The sequence below is a fragment of the Sturnira hondurensis genome, unplaced genomic scaffold (genome assembly GCF_014824575.4).
Source record: "Sturnira hondurensis isolate 20B ecotype Veracruz unplaced genomic scaffold, ASM1482457v3 Scaffold0018728, whole genome shotgun sequence".
Classification (NCBI taxonomy): Eukaryota; Metazoa; Chordata; class Mammalia; order Chiroptera; family Phyllostomidae; genus Sturnira; species Sturnira hondurensis.
Genome location: NW_028091359.1, coordinates 13,008,369 through 13,025,635, shown reverse-complemented (window position 1 = coordinate 13,025,635; position 17,267 = coordinate 13,008,369). Strand labels below are relative to the sequence as shown.

The following is a 17,267-nucleotide window of genomic DNA, read 5'->3' as shown; positions in this document are numbered from 1 at the left end:
CTGGCTTACGTCCACAAGTATCTGGCTCTTCTGCCTATTTCCATCTTATTCTCAGACTTAGGCTAAGACAAGGACGGCTCCGCTGGTCCACCAGGTCCACCGCCCAAGATGAGAGGTGCATGGAGGGGGCAACCAGGACCTCCACCCCACCCCACCCCACCCCAGCAGAAGCTGCCACCAAGTAACACCTCCCTCCCGTCTTCAAAGACAAGACACTAATAATTTTTAACATTTTAATACAGATCAGCGTGTCTGGTTCATTTCAGCTCCTTCACCGCCAAACCTAGAGCAAAAGAGATAAAAGTGAGTCACCCAGAGGAAACACTCAAGTTACTGTGCTTGTCTGGATTTTTTGTACTAAGCTGAAGGGCTCACCAAGCTCAGACATCAAGCCCACCAGGGAGGTTTCTGCTTAAAATATTTAGTGTTTGATTTTAAAAATAAATAAATAAAAGCCCGCCAGCCTGCATAAAGCAGTCTCCATCAGTGCTCAACGCCAAGCAGCACTGGGTAACTGTTCCTCACGGCCGAGAGGCAGCCTTCAGAGCCACTGTGCTCCCTGGCCCTCTACCGCCAGGACCAATCTTGGTTCACTTAACCTGGCTCTCGGCCCACAGGACTTAACCAGTTTCCCAGCTTGTAAAAATGGATCACCAAAACCAGTACCTGCCCTGTGAGGAGGAAACGAGTGACTTGCGAAGTGAGGGTGAGTCGTTACTACTCCAAGTTAGAAAACCACAGAGCCACGGACACCCAGGACCATGGAATGGCTTTCTGCCACCTGGACACAACTCAGGAAGAGAGACGGCGACACGTGCACCTTCCGTGTTCGCAGCCACCAGCCCAGGATTCCCGCTCACTCACCTGGGGGCAGGGACTGCTTCAGCTTCTCAGCCTTCTCTTTGTCTGTGATGACCAAGGTGTAAAGGTATCTGCTGCAACGGACTTTAAACTTCACGTTGTCCTTGTTTTTCTTGATCTTGACAGCTACCAAACGGACCAGAAAAAGACACTTAATTGCACTACAGAAAAGACATCACAAGACTGACGTGACCTTATGCAAACGCAGAAAGTGGCACTCATGACCGCAACCACTGACAGCTGTGCTTGTCCCCGTCCTGTCTCTGTTGAAACAGAAAACAAGCTTTCCTCTGACCCCAGTATGTTAAAAGTGTCAGAAATGGGCCTGACTTTAACTGGCTTATTTCTGCACCTGGTACGCTGAACACACCCTGGAACACTGCTCTGGAGGCATGGAAGCAGTTTACAAAGTGGGGAGACGGGGCACCTGCTGGGGTGGAGGGCTTTCTGCCGCTCTACTCCCGGAAGCCGGCTCTCTTCGGATGAGAACTTACGGGGGCCATGCTGAAACCTCTCCTGGAACTGACACGGAGCCCACTTTCTGGGCTCTGCCACTGCCAGACTCTCTCTGAGGACCGCAGCTCAAACAAAGAACCCCAAGTGCAGCTCAAATCCCGCAGCGCAGGCTTGAAATCTCACACGTCTGGTTATGGGCGCCCGTCAATCCCTTCTACAAGGCCAGCACCACCCGGCTGCTTGAGACAACAGCTTCTCTGTGGGCTGGTCATTTCAGGGGCCATCGAACCCCGTGTTCCAACTTTATAAAAAACAGCTCAGACACTTCCAGGAACCTGTCACTATGAAAACCAATTGAGAATCAGGTGGCTAAGAACTGAACTCGGGCTCCACTGCCTCAGCCCAGGCCCCCGACAAGACCCACAAGCACTCAGCACCACACAGAAGCAGCCCGAGGTTAACCTGTGCTCAAAGCCCCACTATGCCAACTGCTGAAGGGACAGGGCAGGAAACAGGAGGCTGTATCACCATGGTGCAGAGCCTGCACACAGCACTGGCCCCCGTGGCTCATGTTTCAATCAATCCAGAAACCAGGAAATTCACTTGAACTGACCTATTCAGCCATCATAACATTCCTCTCAAAGCCGCATCGTACCCGGCAGCTGTTGTACACCTGGTAAGAACCTATAAGGTATACTGATCTCTTCAAAAATGTGTTTTTGACATTATCACACGATGCATTAATTCCACACCTGGGTATACACCCCAAGAACGAAAGCAGGGACAAGACCGATGTTCACAGCCCTATTACCCACAGTAACCAAAGGGGAGGGGGGACCCCCTCACATGTCCTAGCAGGAGGAATGAAAAACAAAACGTGGCCAATCCACACGAGGGATCATTCAGCCTTGCGGACCTTGCTACACAAGAAAGCCACTCACAAAAGGACAAGTCCTGCCTGACCTCGCTTGTGGGGCCCCTGGGGTCGTCACACTGACGGGGAATGAAAGCACCATGGTGGTCGCCAGGGGTCGGAGGGACAGCACGGAGTTACTACTTAACAGTACAGAGCTTCAGTTCTGCAAGATCAAGACTTTTAGTGATGCAACATGAATGTACTTAATCCCAGTGAAATGTACACTTAAAAAAACAAATTTTGTATTATGTACATTTTACTATTGAAAGTAGAATTAGCAGTCACTGCCTGCCCTATGTGTGGTCCAGGGGACCACGGCCCCCACCTCCACAGAACAAACTGTCTGAGAGCAGGCCCCCTGAGCAGATTAAAGTACAAGCAAATCACATGGACTGAGTGTCTTTCCTCCTTGTACCATGGACTGGGCTGTCCCCTGTGGTCCTCACACTGATGCCAGGAGACAGACACTACCATGCCCCCACAACACCAGGACCCGGGGTCGTGCCTAACTTGTTTGCAGCTGCCTCCTGATGGAGCTGGGACCTGAACTGGCAGTGACCCTGGATTCCTGGTCTGAACTACCTTTATCGCAGGACAGCCGGACAGCACAGGCAAAATGGCACCTGCGGTCTCCATCAGATGCTACTTGTTCCAACAGGTGGTCACCATTTCATACACGTTCCTAGAGGGCCAAAGGCAACAGCCTGTTCAGGTGCCTGTGCCCTGTGAACCCACTAGAAGGCTCCCCCGACTCCACCCTTCCATCCCACTGGTGACAAGGAGCATCTAGGGGTCAGGGTCTTGGCCCAACACTGTTCTACGTCCACAGGTGACCTGCCTTTCTCTCCATGGCAGATCTCGGCGGGAAAGGAAGCTCTGGTGCGGCAGGAAAAACACAGTGCGTAAATTCAAGGTCTGCCCCGTAGTAAGCACGAGCCCCAGGTCCTTCTCCACCTACTATGAGTAACAGCAGAATGCCCACCCCCCCAACCCCCCCCCCCGCATTTGAGAACACACTGGCACGGGGCGGGGGCAGCACACACCACTCAGAAGTCTGCGTTTCTGACATTTCACTCTGTGGTCAATGCACCCGGCCCTCCCCGCCTCTCTGCCACTGGCCAGAGGGAGTGCTCGCTGTTTTGGGAATGGGTTGTAACCCCCCACCCCCGTCTCCTTTCGGGAGCAGCTTCTTGTTCTGTGGCTACCTCCTGACCATTTACACACAGGTAACGCAGTTTAGAGTCCCGCGTAAGTCATGCGCCTCTTTGGGGCGCTTTACAAGAAGTTCCCAACTGCAGGTGGGTAATACACACACCTCCACGCGGGCTAGTCTGCCGGGTGTTCCCCCCCCCCCCCCGCAACATCACAGACACTTAGGCAGCTCCCCGTGTGGGGGCTCCGGTGCTACACATCTCCTTGTCCCCTTTTTACAGCCCAAGAAATTAACGCCGTAGGAGTGAAATTCCTTGGTAAATAAACTTCGTGAGCAGGGCCTGCACTCAGGCCAGAACCGACCGTGTCGCTCTAACTCCGGGTAGACGGGGCCCGCGTTTCCAGATTTCACCCAGTAAGGCCTCTGTTCCCAGCACCAAACCAAAGCCACAACGAAACAAGAAAAAAAACAACTTCATTATTGAAGAAGGTAACACACTGGCCAACAAAGTTTTACTTGCGAGAATACGATCGAGCCACCGCTCCCAGACAGCCAGGCACGTGCGTAATTAAACAGCCCCCAGTCCGACTTCGGGGGAAATAGCTCCGGGACAACGGCAATGTGGGGGCCGCTCCACCCCTTTACTCACCCCCACCCCGGAGCGAACACTTACATTTGGCATCTTTCCGCCTGGCTGTGAGCAGGAAGTCCTTGATTTCCTCAATTTTGCGAGGCTGCAATACAAAAAAAACGGGGATTGCGCTTCAGATTAGGCACTTTCTGGTGATGGTCCGATCCACCAGCCTCTCTCCCCGCTCCGGTCTCCTCGCCAAGGGGCCCTGCGCGTCCCGAGGAAGGTCCCAAGCAAAGGCCCTACTTACCATGGCGAAAAGGCGCGGAGAGTGCACGGCCGGCCCTATGGGGGAGACAGACATTAGCATCAATAGTGCTCAAGGACCTACAGCAATCTCCCGCTTTCCCTCCCTGATCCCCCCCAAATGCCGGTTACATGGCACTCCACCCTCCATCCTCGCACCCTCTACCCAGGCCGGGGGTCTGCAAATTTCATCCGGCCGCGGATTACCTCGGATTATTCCCCTATTCCCCGTGTACCACCCAAGAGCCACTTACAGCAAGCAGTAACAAACAAAAAGGACGGAAAAGAACGAAACTTCCGTTTCCGGGTAGTTAAACCTTTCCTCGGAGGAACCCGCGTACGGTGTCTGCCAAGGGTCAAGAGTTATGTAGGCGTTCTCCTTTCCCTTTGCAGCAGCGTTTCTGCCCTCTTCTGGCCTAGATTAATAGTGCAGCTTCATGAATGTAAAGAACCGGCCCCCTCTCTCCTCCACTTTCTTCTCTTTTTTACTACCATTCCCAAGCCCCTTGTCTTTGTTAGATCTTATTTTAGATCTAGTTTGAAGACCTAACACTTCTATATACTACTGTCATCAGACCTGTGCATTGGGAATCTATACAGACATTTTCTCTTTTAAATGAAGGGACCTTACTAAATATATTTTAGAACCTCTTTCTAGGGGTTCCTCACATTTCCTTCTGGTCTCCTTTCCCAGAGACCTCTAATTCATCACGAGCAGGGCCCTCTTCTCTATTTAAGGGGGCTTTTCCACCTGCCATTTCCAGTTCCTATGAGAATCGGTGCACAATAATAGTACACAAGCATTTCCAATAGCCAAGTTCATGTCCTTATCTGTGGAGAGGATGAAGGCTGGCAGAGCTGGGAGCTGAGAAGTCGGGTCTTGAACCAGGCTGCTCAGACCCCCGCGGCCAGGCCTCTGGATACTTTGCGAGGCTGCGCACCTGAAGGGGGCCGGCAGCGTCTCCTTTGCCCTTTTGTTTCCTAGCGGCCTCCAGCCCACGCTCAGGTTATTATCTTGGCACATAAGTACTCTGAACTCTTACACAGCGTCTCTTCAGGCAGGCTTCTGGAAACCTGTGGTTATTGATTTTATTTTTATCCTCTGCTTTTATTTTCTTTTTAACCTCTACAAATGTCTAGGTTTTATTATCTTTGTTTCCCTCAAATTTAATAACTGCACAACAGAATGTAATTGCCTTGTGTGTATTATTTCACCTGAAAAGAGAGTACTTTACCATGAACTTTACTTTGAACTCACCCATCTCCCTCGGGTTAGACAAGCCCAGGCTAGGCATCTTCCTGGGGTGTTGGGATACAGGGAAAAATAAATGAACAACGAGATCCCAACATTCATCTGATTGTACTAGAAAGCCTTTTAAAAGAAGCCAGACTATGTTTCTGTAACTGCAGTTGCATCTGGGTGTTAAAGTGGAAAAAGCTTATTAGTAGGGGCTTAATTTTAGGTCATCTGAAGGTCGGGGTCCAGTCTGAGGGTGATGGATCCCTCAGTCCCAACCTGGGAAGGACAGTCCCAAATCCTCCACCTGGCTTTGCCAGCCCTCCTCCACCACGGCCTTTCTGGCTTTCCTACTTCACGGCTCCACCGCATGGGCAGCCCCACTTTGGGCCTAAACCACTGGCCTTTGAGTGTGCTGGGTTCTTCCTGACTCCAGACCTGTGCTGGTGCTGCGCCGGGGCTGCCCTGGTGCTGCCCCACTGATGTGAAGTCCTGCTCCTCCTCCAGAGCTCAGCTCCCACCTCTCCTTCCGGGGGGACCCTTTACCTCTGATCCTGGACACTCGTCACTCACACAGTCACTACTCACATACACCTCTGCACTGGCCATGCAGCCGTGTTCAACTTTTCATGCAGGCAAGACTTTTCTTTGAAGGCAAGAATGAGCTTCCATATTCTGTTGAAAACCCTTGGAATGCAGCACTTATTTATATTACACAGTAGGTGCCCAATGCTGACACTGTAGGATTCTCAAGCTGGATACAGCATTTGGGATCACTCACTCACCCTATGGAGGTCCGGCTGACTGATGGAGGGATGGGGGGATGAATGAATGAAGGGAGGGAGAGGTGGGGAGGGCAGGAGGAAAAAAGGAATGGATGGAGAAGGGCAGGAGGAATGGAGAGTTAAATTGGACAAAGCAGTGCCCAGCACATAGTAGGCACACAAAAATATTTGTTGAGTGAATGCCGGGCACTTCACCTCACCCAGGACCTACAGGACAAGGAGAGGGGACAGTGGGAGGGGCTGCACCTCCTTTTGGCAGCGATCCCAAGGAGACAGATGTTCACCCTCCCGCGTAGTATAATAAGAGAACGTAGATGTGTAATAACGAAACACAAAGGCAAATTTGTTCAAGTACCAAAGATTTTCTCCAGGGGGGAAGAATGGTGACATAAACAGCAGCTGCTGAAAGGGAAGCAAGGACCCTGGCGGGGACGCCTTCCCACATGCTTCAGGGGAAGATGAGCCCCAGAGGTCGTGGTGTGGCAGCGATTGCTGGTAACCAAGGGGTCACGGCCCTGGCCTCGGAGAAACAGTCTGCATCTCTGTGAGCTGAGTCCAGGATGCTGCATCTGCCAGAAGCCTCCCTGGTGAGGTGGGCACACAATGTGGAAAACTCTAAAAGGGGCCCAGGGTGGACTCTGTAGGGCACGAAGTCCCTGGATTTGAGAGCAGGGCATAGCCTGGTCCAGGTTGCCGGTTACAGGTCACTCTCAGTGAAATGTGGAGGAAGGGTTGGAATGTCTGAGATCGTGGCTGGGGAGTAGTGAGGGCTACCATCATTGTCCAAGAGCGGGGCGGGGGAGGGGGGGCTGCAGTGGGATCAGAGAGCTGGAGATGGACGGAGGGCTTACCTAGAGCTGGGGGAAGTGTCCAGTTCTCTGCCCCCCCTTCTGTTATCTGCTGGGCTCAGGGCCCCTGGCTGGGTGAGAGGACTCCTCTCCCCCATCAGGCATATGGCCTCCTTCTCCCTCAGTAGGCACCGCCCTGGCCACCCACGAAGGCTGAATTCACATCAGCTTTCAGGGCACCAGGACCACCAGAGAATTAGCACCAGACCTCACAGGGGGCAAAGGGGCAGAAGGATCTGGGTCTGATGTGATGGGGCTGAGCTGAGCTCCCCAGCCTCCATGCTTTTCTCTTTCAGCTCATTCCATTCATTCAGTTGATGTCTAATGAGAGCTGGGGAGTGGGCAGAGGTGGGCATCTTAAGCTGCCTCCCCACTTTCTGCTGTTCTGTCTGGGTCTGCCAGGGCACCCTGGGCTGGCCCCAGTCCTGCCTCCTTCACTTGCTGGCTTCTAAATCAAGTGTGTGGGGCTATGCTGCCTCCTCTCCGTCCTCACGGGGCTGCTGTGAGACTCCAGTGGGATGATTTAAGAAGTCAAAGTCAGTGCCATCCTGACTTCCTTCACACTTCCTCTGCTCTGGGTGTGGTGTCCCAAAGTGGCCACACGGGGGTGCTGAGGCCGTGACTGGGAACAGAGAGCCGCCAGCCCCTTTCTGACTTGAATTCTAAAAATCTCAGGCTGAGAGCACTTATATAAATTAGAAGTAATATTTGTATAGCATTTCATACCTGACGGGGTGCTTTCATATCTACCATCTCATTTAATCTCCAAGAGGCCCCCAAGGGGCCCATGCTTCTGGCTGCCGGCAGGGCTGGCCTTTAATCATCTCGGAAGGGAGTTGTTTATTATATCTTGAAGGTTTTCAGCAAGGGGAGAGCCTGGAGTCCTTCTTACTGAACTCTGGTGCCTGGGAAAGGATGGGGAGAAAGGAAACAAGGCAGAGGGAGGACAAGGGGGCTGGCGCTGTGAGGGGACCCCAAGATGGTGAGATTACCCCCCTCTTCCAGTCCCCACAGAGTGCGAGAGAAATCCAAGTGTCCACGAGAGGCCCCCACAACTGCTGAACAAATAGCCACAAAGCATAATGGGTCAGTCTGGAGCAGGATTTCTCAAAAGGGGCACGGTTGACCTATTGATACAGGGTGCAGCCAAGGGGGGGGGCCCAAAAAAGATTTGGAATGGTGTCCAGAACTCAGTGTATAGGAATATTGGAGGAAATATTATTAAGATGTCCTCAATGCCCCCTCCCCCCCAGGTGTCAGTTGGGGGAAGGGATGAATGGAGCAGGGCCATTGAGAGCTGTTCTGCATAGCAACAATTTTGCAGCTAACCTCTGAAATGGTCATTTAACATCTATAACCTTTAACTGGTTTCATAGATATGTTAAATAGCTGTGGCCAAGTTTTGGGCGAGGGAGAAGTGAGTGGCTGCTACCCAGGATGTAATTGGGGGCTGCTTCTCCGAGAGAGTGACTGGGAGAGAGGCATGTGGCTTTAGCAAAATGAGGACCCCCCTCTTGGCCAGGTGAGGGGGAGAGCCACGCTGTTTTGGAAAGATGTAGACCCCTGTAGCCATTAGGAGGGAGAGCCACGCGGTTTCAGCAGAGTGCAGACCCCTTCTTGGCCAGGTGAAAGGGAAGACCACGCAGCTTTGCCAGAATGGAGATCCCTGCGGCCAGGTAAAGAAGAAAGACGCGCTTTTGGTGGAGTGCAGCTTTGGTAGAAGAGGCCCACGCAGCTTTGGGGAGCTCCCTTTGGCCGAGTGGCCTGGAAAGCAGGAGAGACTGACTGGAACTTGGTACAAAGAACTCTTGCCAGTGGAAGGTGCTGCATGACTTTGGATTAATTGGAGATCCTGCCTAGACAGGCGACACAGCCCACAGTGCCAGCGACCTGAAACACGGACGTGTGTTCTTTTCCTGATTTACGGTACCTGGAGTTGGGACAGTGGGAGAAGAGAGTGCTGTGTGTGGGTGTGTGTAGGTGTATACCCTTAAAGACTATGATATTTTAATGAAGGCATTAGGCCTGAATAGCATTAAATAAACATTTTGTTTCCTTTTCACAAATCTCTGGCATTGAGAGATGTCTTTCCAATTGGCGGCCGACCGAAGAGCCCAATTGGTATTAGTATACTGTCCTTGGGAGGGACCCCTGCTTTCTGAAGCAGTTTTTGGCATCCCTCGGTGGGCCAAGTATTGCCCCCCAATCCCGGACCCTTGTTCGGTAACACTATGGCCCGGGGTCATTCTCTGCAGGGTGGGGCGGGGGGAGGGGGTGCTGTTCTGAACACCGTAGGATGTTTAGCAATTCCTGGTTTCTATCCCCCAAGTGACAGACCCTCACAATTGTGACAAACACGTCTCCAGACGTGGCCAAATGTCTCCTGGGGGCAAAATCGCACATCCCCGGGCTTGAAGGACTAAACCCCAGAGACACTTATTAGACTGGGTGTCTGTCTCCTCACTGTGACCAGGCTCGTCCTGAGCTCAGCCCACTGTCCTTGCACCCCACGCCACCTCTCATTTGTGTGCCCAGCCTGTTCTCAGGGACACCCAAAGAGTCCACGTCCTCCTATGCTGCTTCTGCCCGGGGCTCTGACCGGCTGGCCAGGTGGGGTGCAGGCAGGTAGTCACCAGGAGAAGACCTGAACCTTAGGGACGGTGTTCTTCTCTGTGAGCTGGAGACCCTTTGCCAGCAGGAGACTCTGTGTGGGGTTGGGGGTGCAGTGGCGGAGGGGTGCAGTGGGAGAAAAGGTGCAGTGCCCCCCACCCCAGACAGTTGAGGAGCCTGTTAGGACGCATCCGCATACCCAGACAGCTCATTGACTGACTGAGTAGACTTGCCCAGTTCTTAGAGAGCACCTCCGTCGGCCAGGCACTGTGCTTTCCTGTCACAGCAACATCCTTCCCCTCACCTTTGTGTCACGCTGGCTCTGTGCCAGCCCCTGGGTTGGCGGCAGAGACACAGAACTAAGGTCCTGTCTGCTTCTCTGTCTTCCTCCCAAGGAGTGCCCACACTCGCAGGGGAGGCAGCAGAGCCATATGTACAGTAAGCACTTCTCACTGGGAGGCCAAATGGGGGCCATGAGGGACTGATTCAGGCTGGGGATGGTGTGGGCCCAGGGAAATCCTTCAGGAACAAATAACAGTGATGCTGGTTCACAAGGGAGAGAACCCACCCAACACACTCAGAGCAGCCTGCCTGAATGTGCGTGCAAACCCTCACTGCATGTAAGTCCCAGGGAGGGCCAGAATAAAAAGGCAATCAGACTGGGTGGCATCAATCCAGGAGGTCTTCCTGGAGGAGGCATTGTGATAGGACAAAGAAGAAAACTGTTCCCGGTGACAGCCAGTCGCGGGGTGAAATCCAGTGTCTGGCTAGAAGATCTTTACAGAGTCTCCTGGCACCTCTGAGCCTCAGTCTCTGTTGAGGAGAGGTACAAACCCCACCTCTGCGCCAGTTTTCAGTATGCTGCTCAATGGTCTGCAGCTGCCCTGCTTTTGAAAAACCAGAGATCTCGAGGAACGGTGAGTGCTCAGCCCAGTAGCTGGCTCTGTGGATGCTAATGGAGTCCAAGGCGAGAGTTGCCGAAGGATGTGGAGGACTTCCACTTGGAGAAGAGGAGGTGCGCTGGGGTGGCCAGTGTCCCCTTCCCCTGGGCTGGGTGACACAGGCAGAGGGGACCCCTCAGAAAGCCTGCCTGGTCTTCTCTGGGGTGGGGCACAGTCGGTTTTGACAGTTAACACCTCCTGAAGTCCCCTGCTTCCCTCCAAGGCCCTTCTCACCTCCTAAATGGCTGCCTCGGGGCCCAAGCTGCTGCCCAGGAGACGGTGTCTGCCAGCAGTGAGGACGGTCCCACTGGGGCCGGCAGAGGAGAATCCATCTAGTGTCAGGGACACGCACTCCTGCTCTATGTCACTGTTTGCCAGGGCAAAGGGACGTTTCAAGTGAGAAAGGAAAAGGGCACAGCCCTTCAAAGTAGGGGACAGGGGCCTGCTTATCTGCTTGTATGTATCTCCCATTATGCAGTGGAAGAGAGGAAATCAATAGAGCTGTCGGTGGCTTAATGCATTCAGTATCGCAGACATCCCCATCTCGGGGTGCTCCAGACGGATGCTTCAAATTAAAAAGCAGGGGAGGGGGACCGGGGCCAAGGGGTGAAAGATAAACACCTCGACTGACCAGAGGCACGGAAGGGACAGGACTGAGGCTCTGGGAAAATTAAAGTCCATAAATCACGAGGTTCAGAGAGTGGCCTGGGTGTGAATGACAGGAGACCCTTAGCAGCAGCACTGCTGTCCTGGGTCCTGGAGTCCCTCTGCCCTGGCAGGGGTCAGGAGTCCTGGAGGGAGGGAGAGGGTGGGCGGAACTCTTGTGTTAACAAGATGGGGGGAGGGGAGGGAAGGTCTGGGTAGGGGCTGGGGGAGCAGGACGCAAGGAATCATAACCTGCTCCCCACAGTCTGCTCTGCCAAGGGAAGGCTTCTCCTTAACCCTACTGCTCACTGGAGTCACTGGCTGGGTGACAGGGCTACTCCCTCTGCTCTGTCCTCCCTCCCCTTAGAGGCAGCCTGTGGCCTCTGGAGTCAGCCATAAGGCCTGAGGGACAGGAAGTGAAAGAAGGTGGGTGGCGGGCTGGATGTTAGCTGGGTCACGCCCCCACCATGCCCACTTCCTCCTGTTCACAATTTCCTGTTCATAATTTCCCTCCTGCTCACAATTTCCTGTTCATAATTTCCCGCCTGACAGGCTGATCTGCCATTAATGAAGCAAGACAGATGCGGTTGGCCTGTTAATTACAGCAGATGAAGTCTTCAGCTCAGATCCCCAGGAGGGTGGGGGAGCAGGGGCTGCCGTCATTGTCAACAGGCCCTGCCTTTGGGTTGAACCCTCTGGGAGTGGCAGCCTGTGTGGGGTAGGAAGAATATCGCTATGGGTGGCTAACTGACCAGATTCACAGCAGACCTGGGGAGGAAGGTGCTGAGCAGGGAGGGACCCCGTCCTGTGGCTTCAGGACAGAATGGGGACCAAAGCTCCCACTGTGGTGACCGTCTGCTGTGTCAGGGGCCACACCAGCCACTCTATGAAGATCATCCCCTGTGATCTTCACAACAACCCTGAATCAGGCAAGATCACAATCCCTGTTTTACTGATGGGGCCCTCAAAGCACAGAGAGGTTAACCTAGTCACCCAAGGTCACACAGCTAGTAATGGGAGGGAAAAGATGCCCCATTACTTGGGCATGAAGTGCTTCCTCATTGAATTCCTCGAAGCTTTTGCTATCCTCTCCAGGGACACACTGGGTCACAGCTTGCTGAGAATAGGACCCAAACTGTGAGGTGATTCATTTAATCACAAATATTTATTAAGCGCCCACTCTGTGCTAAGCCTGGGGGTCTAGAGATACACGACCGTGTTTTCTGTCCTCATGGAGCTGGCCCTCCAGCCTGGGAGGTGGGCCAGCTCTGCCCACCACCCCATTCAGAGCCAGAGGGGGCGTTCCAGGGGCTGGAGGAGAACCTGACAAAGGGCACACCACATTCAAAGATTGGGAGGTACCCAAGGGCGCAACATTCTCAGGGACCTTCAGACAGGCGTGTATGGCCAACGTTCAAACGTCGACTTTCAGACAAAAAAAATCCTATTTCATAGCACTTGCTAATTCCTGTGGTATAAATATTCCCACCATGGCCAAGTTCAAGCTGCCCATGTGATGTCAGCTTTTGACTACGTATCAAGTAGCTCTCACGAACTGGTGTGAGCCGGTTCCAGCAGGTTGTCTGCCATTGTCTCCGGGCAGGGGACATTCTCGGAGCACAGGAGAGGAGGCTGGAAAGGTGGCTGAGACGTGGCTGGCAGGGTTCTAAATGTCACTTTCAAAGTCCGAACTTCGGTATGAAGTGGCAGAAGCCTAGAGCCTGGTAGGGTGACTTTGGGGTGTGTGTGTGAGTCAGCAGCTGTATGCTACCTGATGTCCACTGCGGCCTGGCTTCCCCTTGAGCAGGTCCCCCTGAAAAACCCTCAGGGGTCTGCCTGAGCACGGTATTGGACCTGGAGAGGGGTGCACAGAATGGGAAGTGCATTATTTTCTAATTAAGAGGGAGAAAAGGAGTTCTAACTCACCCCCCCAGCCAGCTGCACCTTGGGGCCATCCCTCATCTTAATGAGCCTAGCCAAAGCTCATTTGCTAATGAGAAATTTAATGGTCACAGACTGACAAGCAAGACTGAGAGGGGAGATGGGAAGGTCGTTACGAAAATGAAGTGTGTAGCTAAATGCCACACTACTGCCATCCCACCTGCCCACCCAGGGTGCTGGCCCGGAGTGGGTGAGGGGGAGCAGGGACTGGCTTGACCTCCCCACCAAACAGGACTCTGGCCTGGGCCTGTGGGTCAGCACCATGGACAGGGGATGGGCTTGCTCTAGTTTTCCATGGTCTGGTCTGGCATGTCCTTTCTGTGACTATTGCTACCCGCTAGAGTTTGTTCTCTTCCCCTCAAGACTCCAATGGGATGTCACCTCCCCCAGGGAACCTTGTGTGCAGCCCCAGATGGGTTGAGGCTCCTGCTTGGGACACTTAACGCCAGGGTGCTGAAATGCTCCATTTCCTTCGCTGTTTTCCCTACCAATCTGTAAGCAACTTGAGTGCAGGGTTTGTGCTATCTTCTCCATGTTCTGAGTGTTGACCACGTGTGAGTCATAGGGAAAGAATTTGTTGAGAAATGAATGAATGAATAAGTGAACCAGTGAGCACATGGGTAGATAGAGGAGTGAGGAAAGGATGCATAAATAATAACATGTTTGATGAAACAATGATGGATATAGAATTGTGGCCAGGCTGTTGAAAGGGTGGGTCAGGATTGGATACAAAAGAACTATCCATCCCTTAGGCTGAATACACAAAACCGGCAGGGAAGTTAGAACAGAGATTTCCAGAAATCCCCACATCCAGTCTTCCATTCATCTGTGATAGAGGGCTATCCAGAATTTAAAAAAAAAAAAAACATGCCAACACTCCTTGCAGTTATCTGTGGCTTTGTGACTAACTTATAGTCAATGGGGTGTAAGGAGAAGAGGTGAAAAAAGAGGGGGCATACCCTTTTACTTCCTCCTTCCTGTTGGCTGAACTGTGGGTGTGATGGTTGGAGCAGGAGCAGCTGTCTTAGACTTGGAAGCCAGCCAGCTGGAAGCAACATGATAGAAGAAGAGTGAGTCTTTTGAGGACTGTGCAGAACAGAGCTTCTAGACCAGCCCTGGGCTGCTAACATCCAAACTGCAATGAGAGAGAACAATTAACCACTAACTTTTTTTTCCTTGTTATTTTAGGTCCCACTGCTCAGAGGAACCTCATCCTAAGTAGTATATGCACCACCAAGAGAGGGAGACTCATACACAAGAATGAAGGGCACATCCGCACCATGCAAACCGTGGAAGTGAACACTGAGCAGGGTTTTGCCTTAGGTTAAGCCCGAGGTGACATCTAACTAGGTCTTCAAGGAGGGAGGAGGCACTTGAAGAGGAATATGGTGGGGTAATTTTTAGCAGGATGAATGGGCTCCCAAATTCTGGGCTCCCGTCTTCATCCACCCTGGAGGAGCTGCTTCCATCTTGCCCTGTGCTCAGCATCCTGGGAAGAAGGGAGGTAGTTGGTCAAGGCTGTTGGGTTGGGACAGCCAGGAATCCTTGCTGGGGTTCGAGACATAGAGAAGACTGGAGACCAGGGAGCACGTGCCTGATCTAGAGGGCAGAGCCCTGGACAGGGGTCAGATTGGGTCAGATCTCTGGTTATTTCCTCTGTTTCCTCTCCCATGGGGAAGGGCTCTCAGGCAGTTGCTGGCTGCTGCGTTGTCTGGGGGCAGTTCGTCCATCAGGCTGTGCTTGGCAAGGCCTTGGATGGGAGGCTGCCCCGAAAGAGACACCTTCTCATGGCCTGGTTCTGTGAATTCGGGTGGCAGGGCTTGGAGAGCGAGCTCTGGTGGAGGGTGCAGTAAAGAGGATTCTAAAATGACCTCCAACAACCCACACCTTTACATAATTCCCTTTCCTTGAGTATCCTGGAACTTGCTTCTAAGCCATAGAACATGGCAAAGGTGAAAAAAAAAGGGATTTTGCCGATGTAATCAAGGTCCCTAAACAGTTAACTTGGAGTTAATTACAAGAGTAATGATCTTGGTGGGCCTGACCTAATCAGGGGCATGCTTTTAAAAAAATGGACTGGGAATCCAGACCCTCTCTCTCCTGCTGGCCTTGACGGACCAAGCTGCCAGGATTCCACAGCTGGAAGGACATGGATTCTGCCAAAAACCACATGTGTTAGAATCCTGAGCCTCAGAGGGGACCTCAGTCCCAGCCCACACCTTGAGCGCAGCCTGGTGCAACCCTGAGCAGAGGCCCCATGTAAACCACGAGCAGCCTCCTGACCCATGGAACCTGTAGGATAATACATGCATGCTGTTCTAAGCTACCAAATTGGAGGTAATTTGCTAAGCAGCATCAAAACTTTAGGCAGCGGGTCGGAAATGCCGGGACAAAGCCTGCTTCGGTCCGGCTTCCCAACAGGCCTCTCTCACGCTGGTAGACATGACAATGAGAGAGAAAATTAAAATCTGAGATGGAGCGGTAAAAAAAACTGTAATCTCGGCAAACAGTGGCACTTAGATGTCCTATTATTGATCCCCCCAGCGGATATGCTCCGATCTCATAATTACAGGAGAATTTGTTCAATTTGAGCTGAATCGCCTCCCCTCCCTTAGTGCCCCGCCTTGATTCCTTTAAACTCCCAACAATGCACTGTAGATTGTATGCCACCGTGGAGCCTAAATACACAGTGCTAATCATTTTAATAGAAATCCCCTCCCAGCGGCAGGAAGGCGCCTCTCTCTGACTGGCAGCTTTCTCTTATCTCCCGGGAGCAGAGAGCAAACTCTGCCCTAGCTGGAGGCTGACCCTCCATGAATCCCCAGGTTCCCTGCCGTTGCTGGGAGACGCTGACCAGTGCAGGGGCCTCCGGCACTACGCTTCATCTCCTGCCTCCAGGCACAGTTTAAGCCCATCTCAGCCAGAATCCCACTGGGAGTCCACCCTAAGTCCTTTATTCACTGCTCTAGCTGAACACCTGGCCATGCTCCTTATCAGCTAACCCCCTGGTTCTCTGTGAGGGTGTGGGCAGGTCTGTCTCCTCCCCAGGAACATTGGGCAATGACTGGAGACATTTTGGGGTGTTACATCTGTGGGGTAGAGGCCAGGGATCTGTGGTGTGTAGGATGGGCCCCACCCGAAGAAGGATCTGGACCGAAATGTCAGTCACGTGGCCGCTGAGCGACCCTGAGGGACCTGAACCCTTCTTGAACTCCTTTCTTTTTGTAGAAAAGAAAGATCAGTAGCCAGAGATGAGAGATACGGAAAAAATGTACTTGGATGATCACACACACAGGCCCCGCTCTCCGTCTCTGTCTTCACTCCTTCCTGTCCATCCTGCAGAATCGGGTTCGGACGTGACCTCCTCCCGGACCCTTCTTCACGCCATGGGCCGTGTGACGCGTCCCTCCAGAGTCCTGCAGGCATATGGTTTCCTTCATGTTTATCATCCCTGATAACATCTAGTAGTTCAGGCAAAACGTGATGACAAAGGTCCGGACCATGATTACCCTGGGAAGAGTGGTGACAGAAAAGGGTAAGAGGCGGCTGCTGGGGGCTGTTTTGTTTCTTGGCCTGGGGGCTGGTTCACAGTACTTTCTCCTTTGTGAGAGTATTCAGGCTATTCTTACAATCAGTGCATGCTGTGCATGTATATTACAATTCTCTGAAGTGTACACTTAAGAAAAGATCTGGTGTGTGTCTGGTCTGGCCCGCCCTTCCCTTGATTGCAATCTCATTCAGGGAGAGACTGTTTTACTCATCCCTCTGTCTTCTGAGTCTTTAATCTGGAGTTCTTTGACCCCTGTGGGCCACAGTCCCTTCCTCTGTGAGGGGGTAATCATGAGATCTGCTGCATACCGTTTTAAAATATTCTGTGTACTCAACAAGGCCTGGAAAGTGTTTCCTTTGCCCAGTGCCTGCACATAGGGCTTGACCTGCTTGTTATTAGATGCTTAGTGAGGGTTTGCTGGGTGACCCAGTGATCTAAACTGAAGCA

General features: G+C 52.6%; 1 protein-coding gene across 2 annotated transcripts; it reads right to left on the bottom strand.

Annotated features, from left to right (window-relative positions):
- Nucleotides 1-219: 219 nt before the first annotated feature.
- On the bottom strand, nt 220-4,604 carry RPL38 (ribosomal protein L38). Of its 2 annotated transcripts, none has more exons than XM_037070170.1 (5): nt 4,518-4,604; nt 4,268-4,302; nt 4,060-4,120; nt 865-987; nt 220-283 (listed from the first exon to the last, which is right to left on the bottom strand). In XM_037070170.1, the coding sequence occupies exons 2-5, from the start codon at nt 4,268-4,270 to the stop codon at nt 258-260; spliced, it is 213 nt and encodes a 70-aa protein (XP_036926065.1). In that variant the 5' UTR covers nt 4,271-4,302; nt 4,518-4,604; the 3' UTR covers nt 220-257. The 2 variants fall into 2 exon arrangements, with proteins under 2 accessions (XP_036926065.1, XP_036926067.1); XM_037070172.1 differs by lacking the exon at nt 4,518-4,604 and adding an exon at nt 4,471-4,488 and having other exon boundaries at nt 4,268-4,303.
- Nucleotides 4,605-17,267: the final 12,663 nt, after the last annotated feature.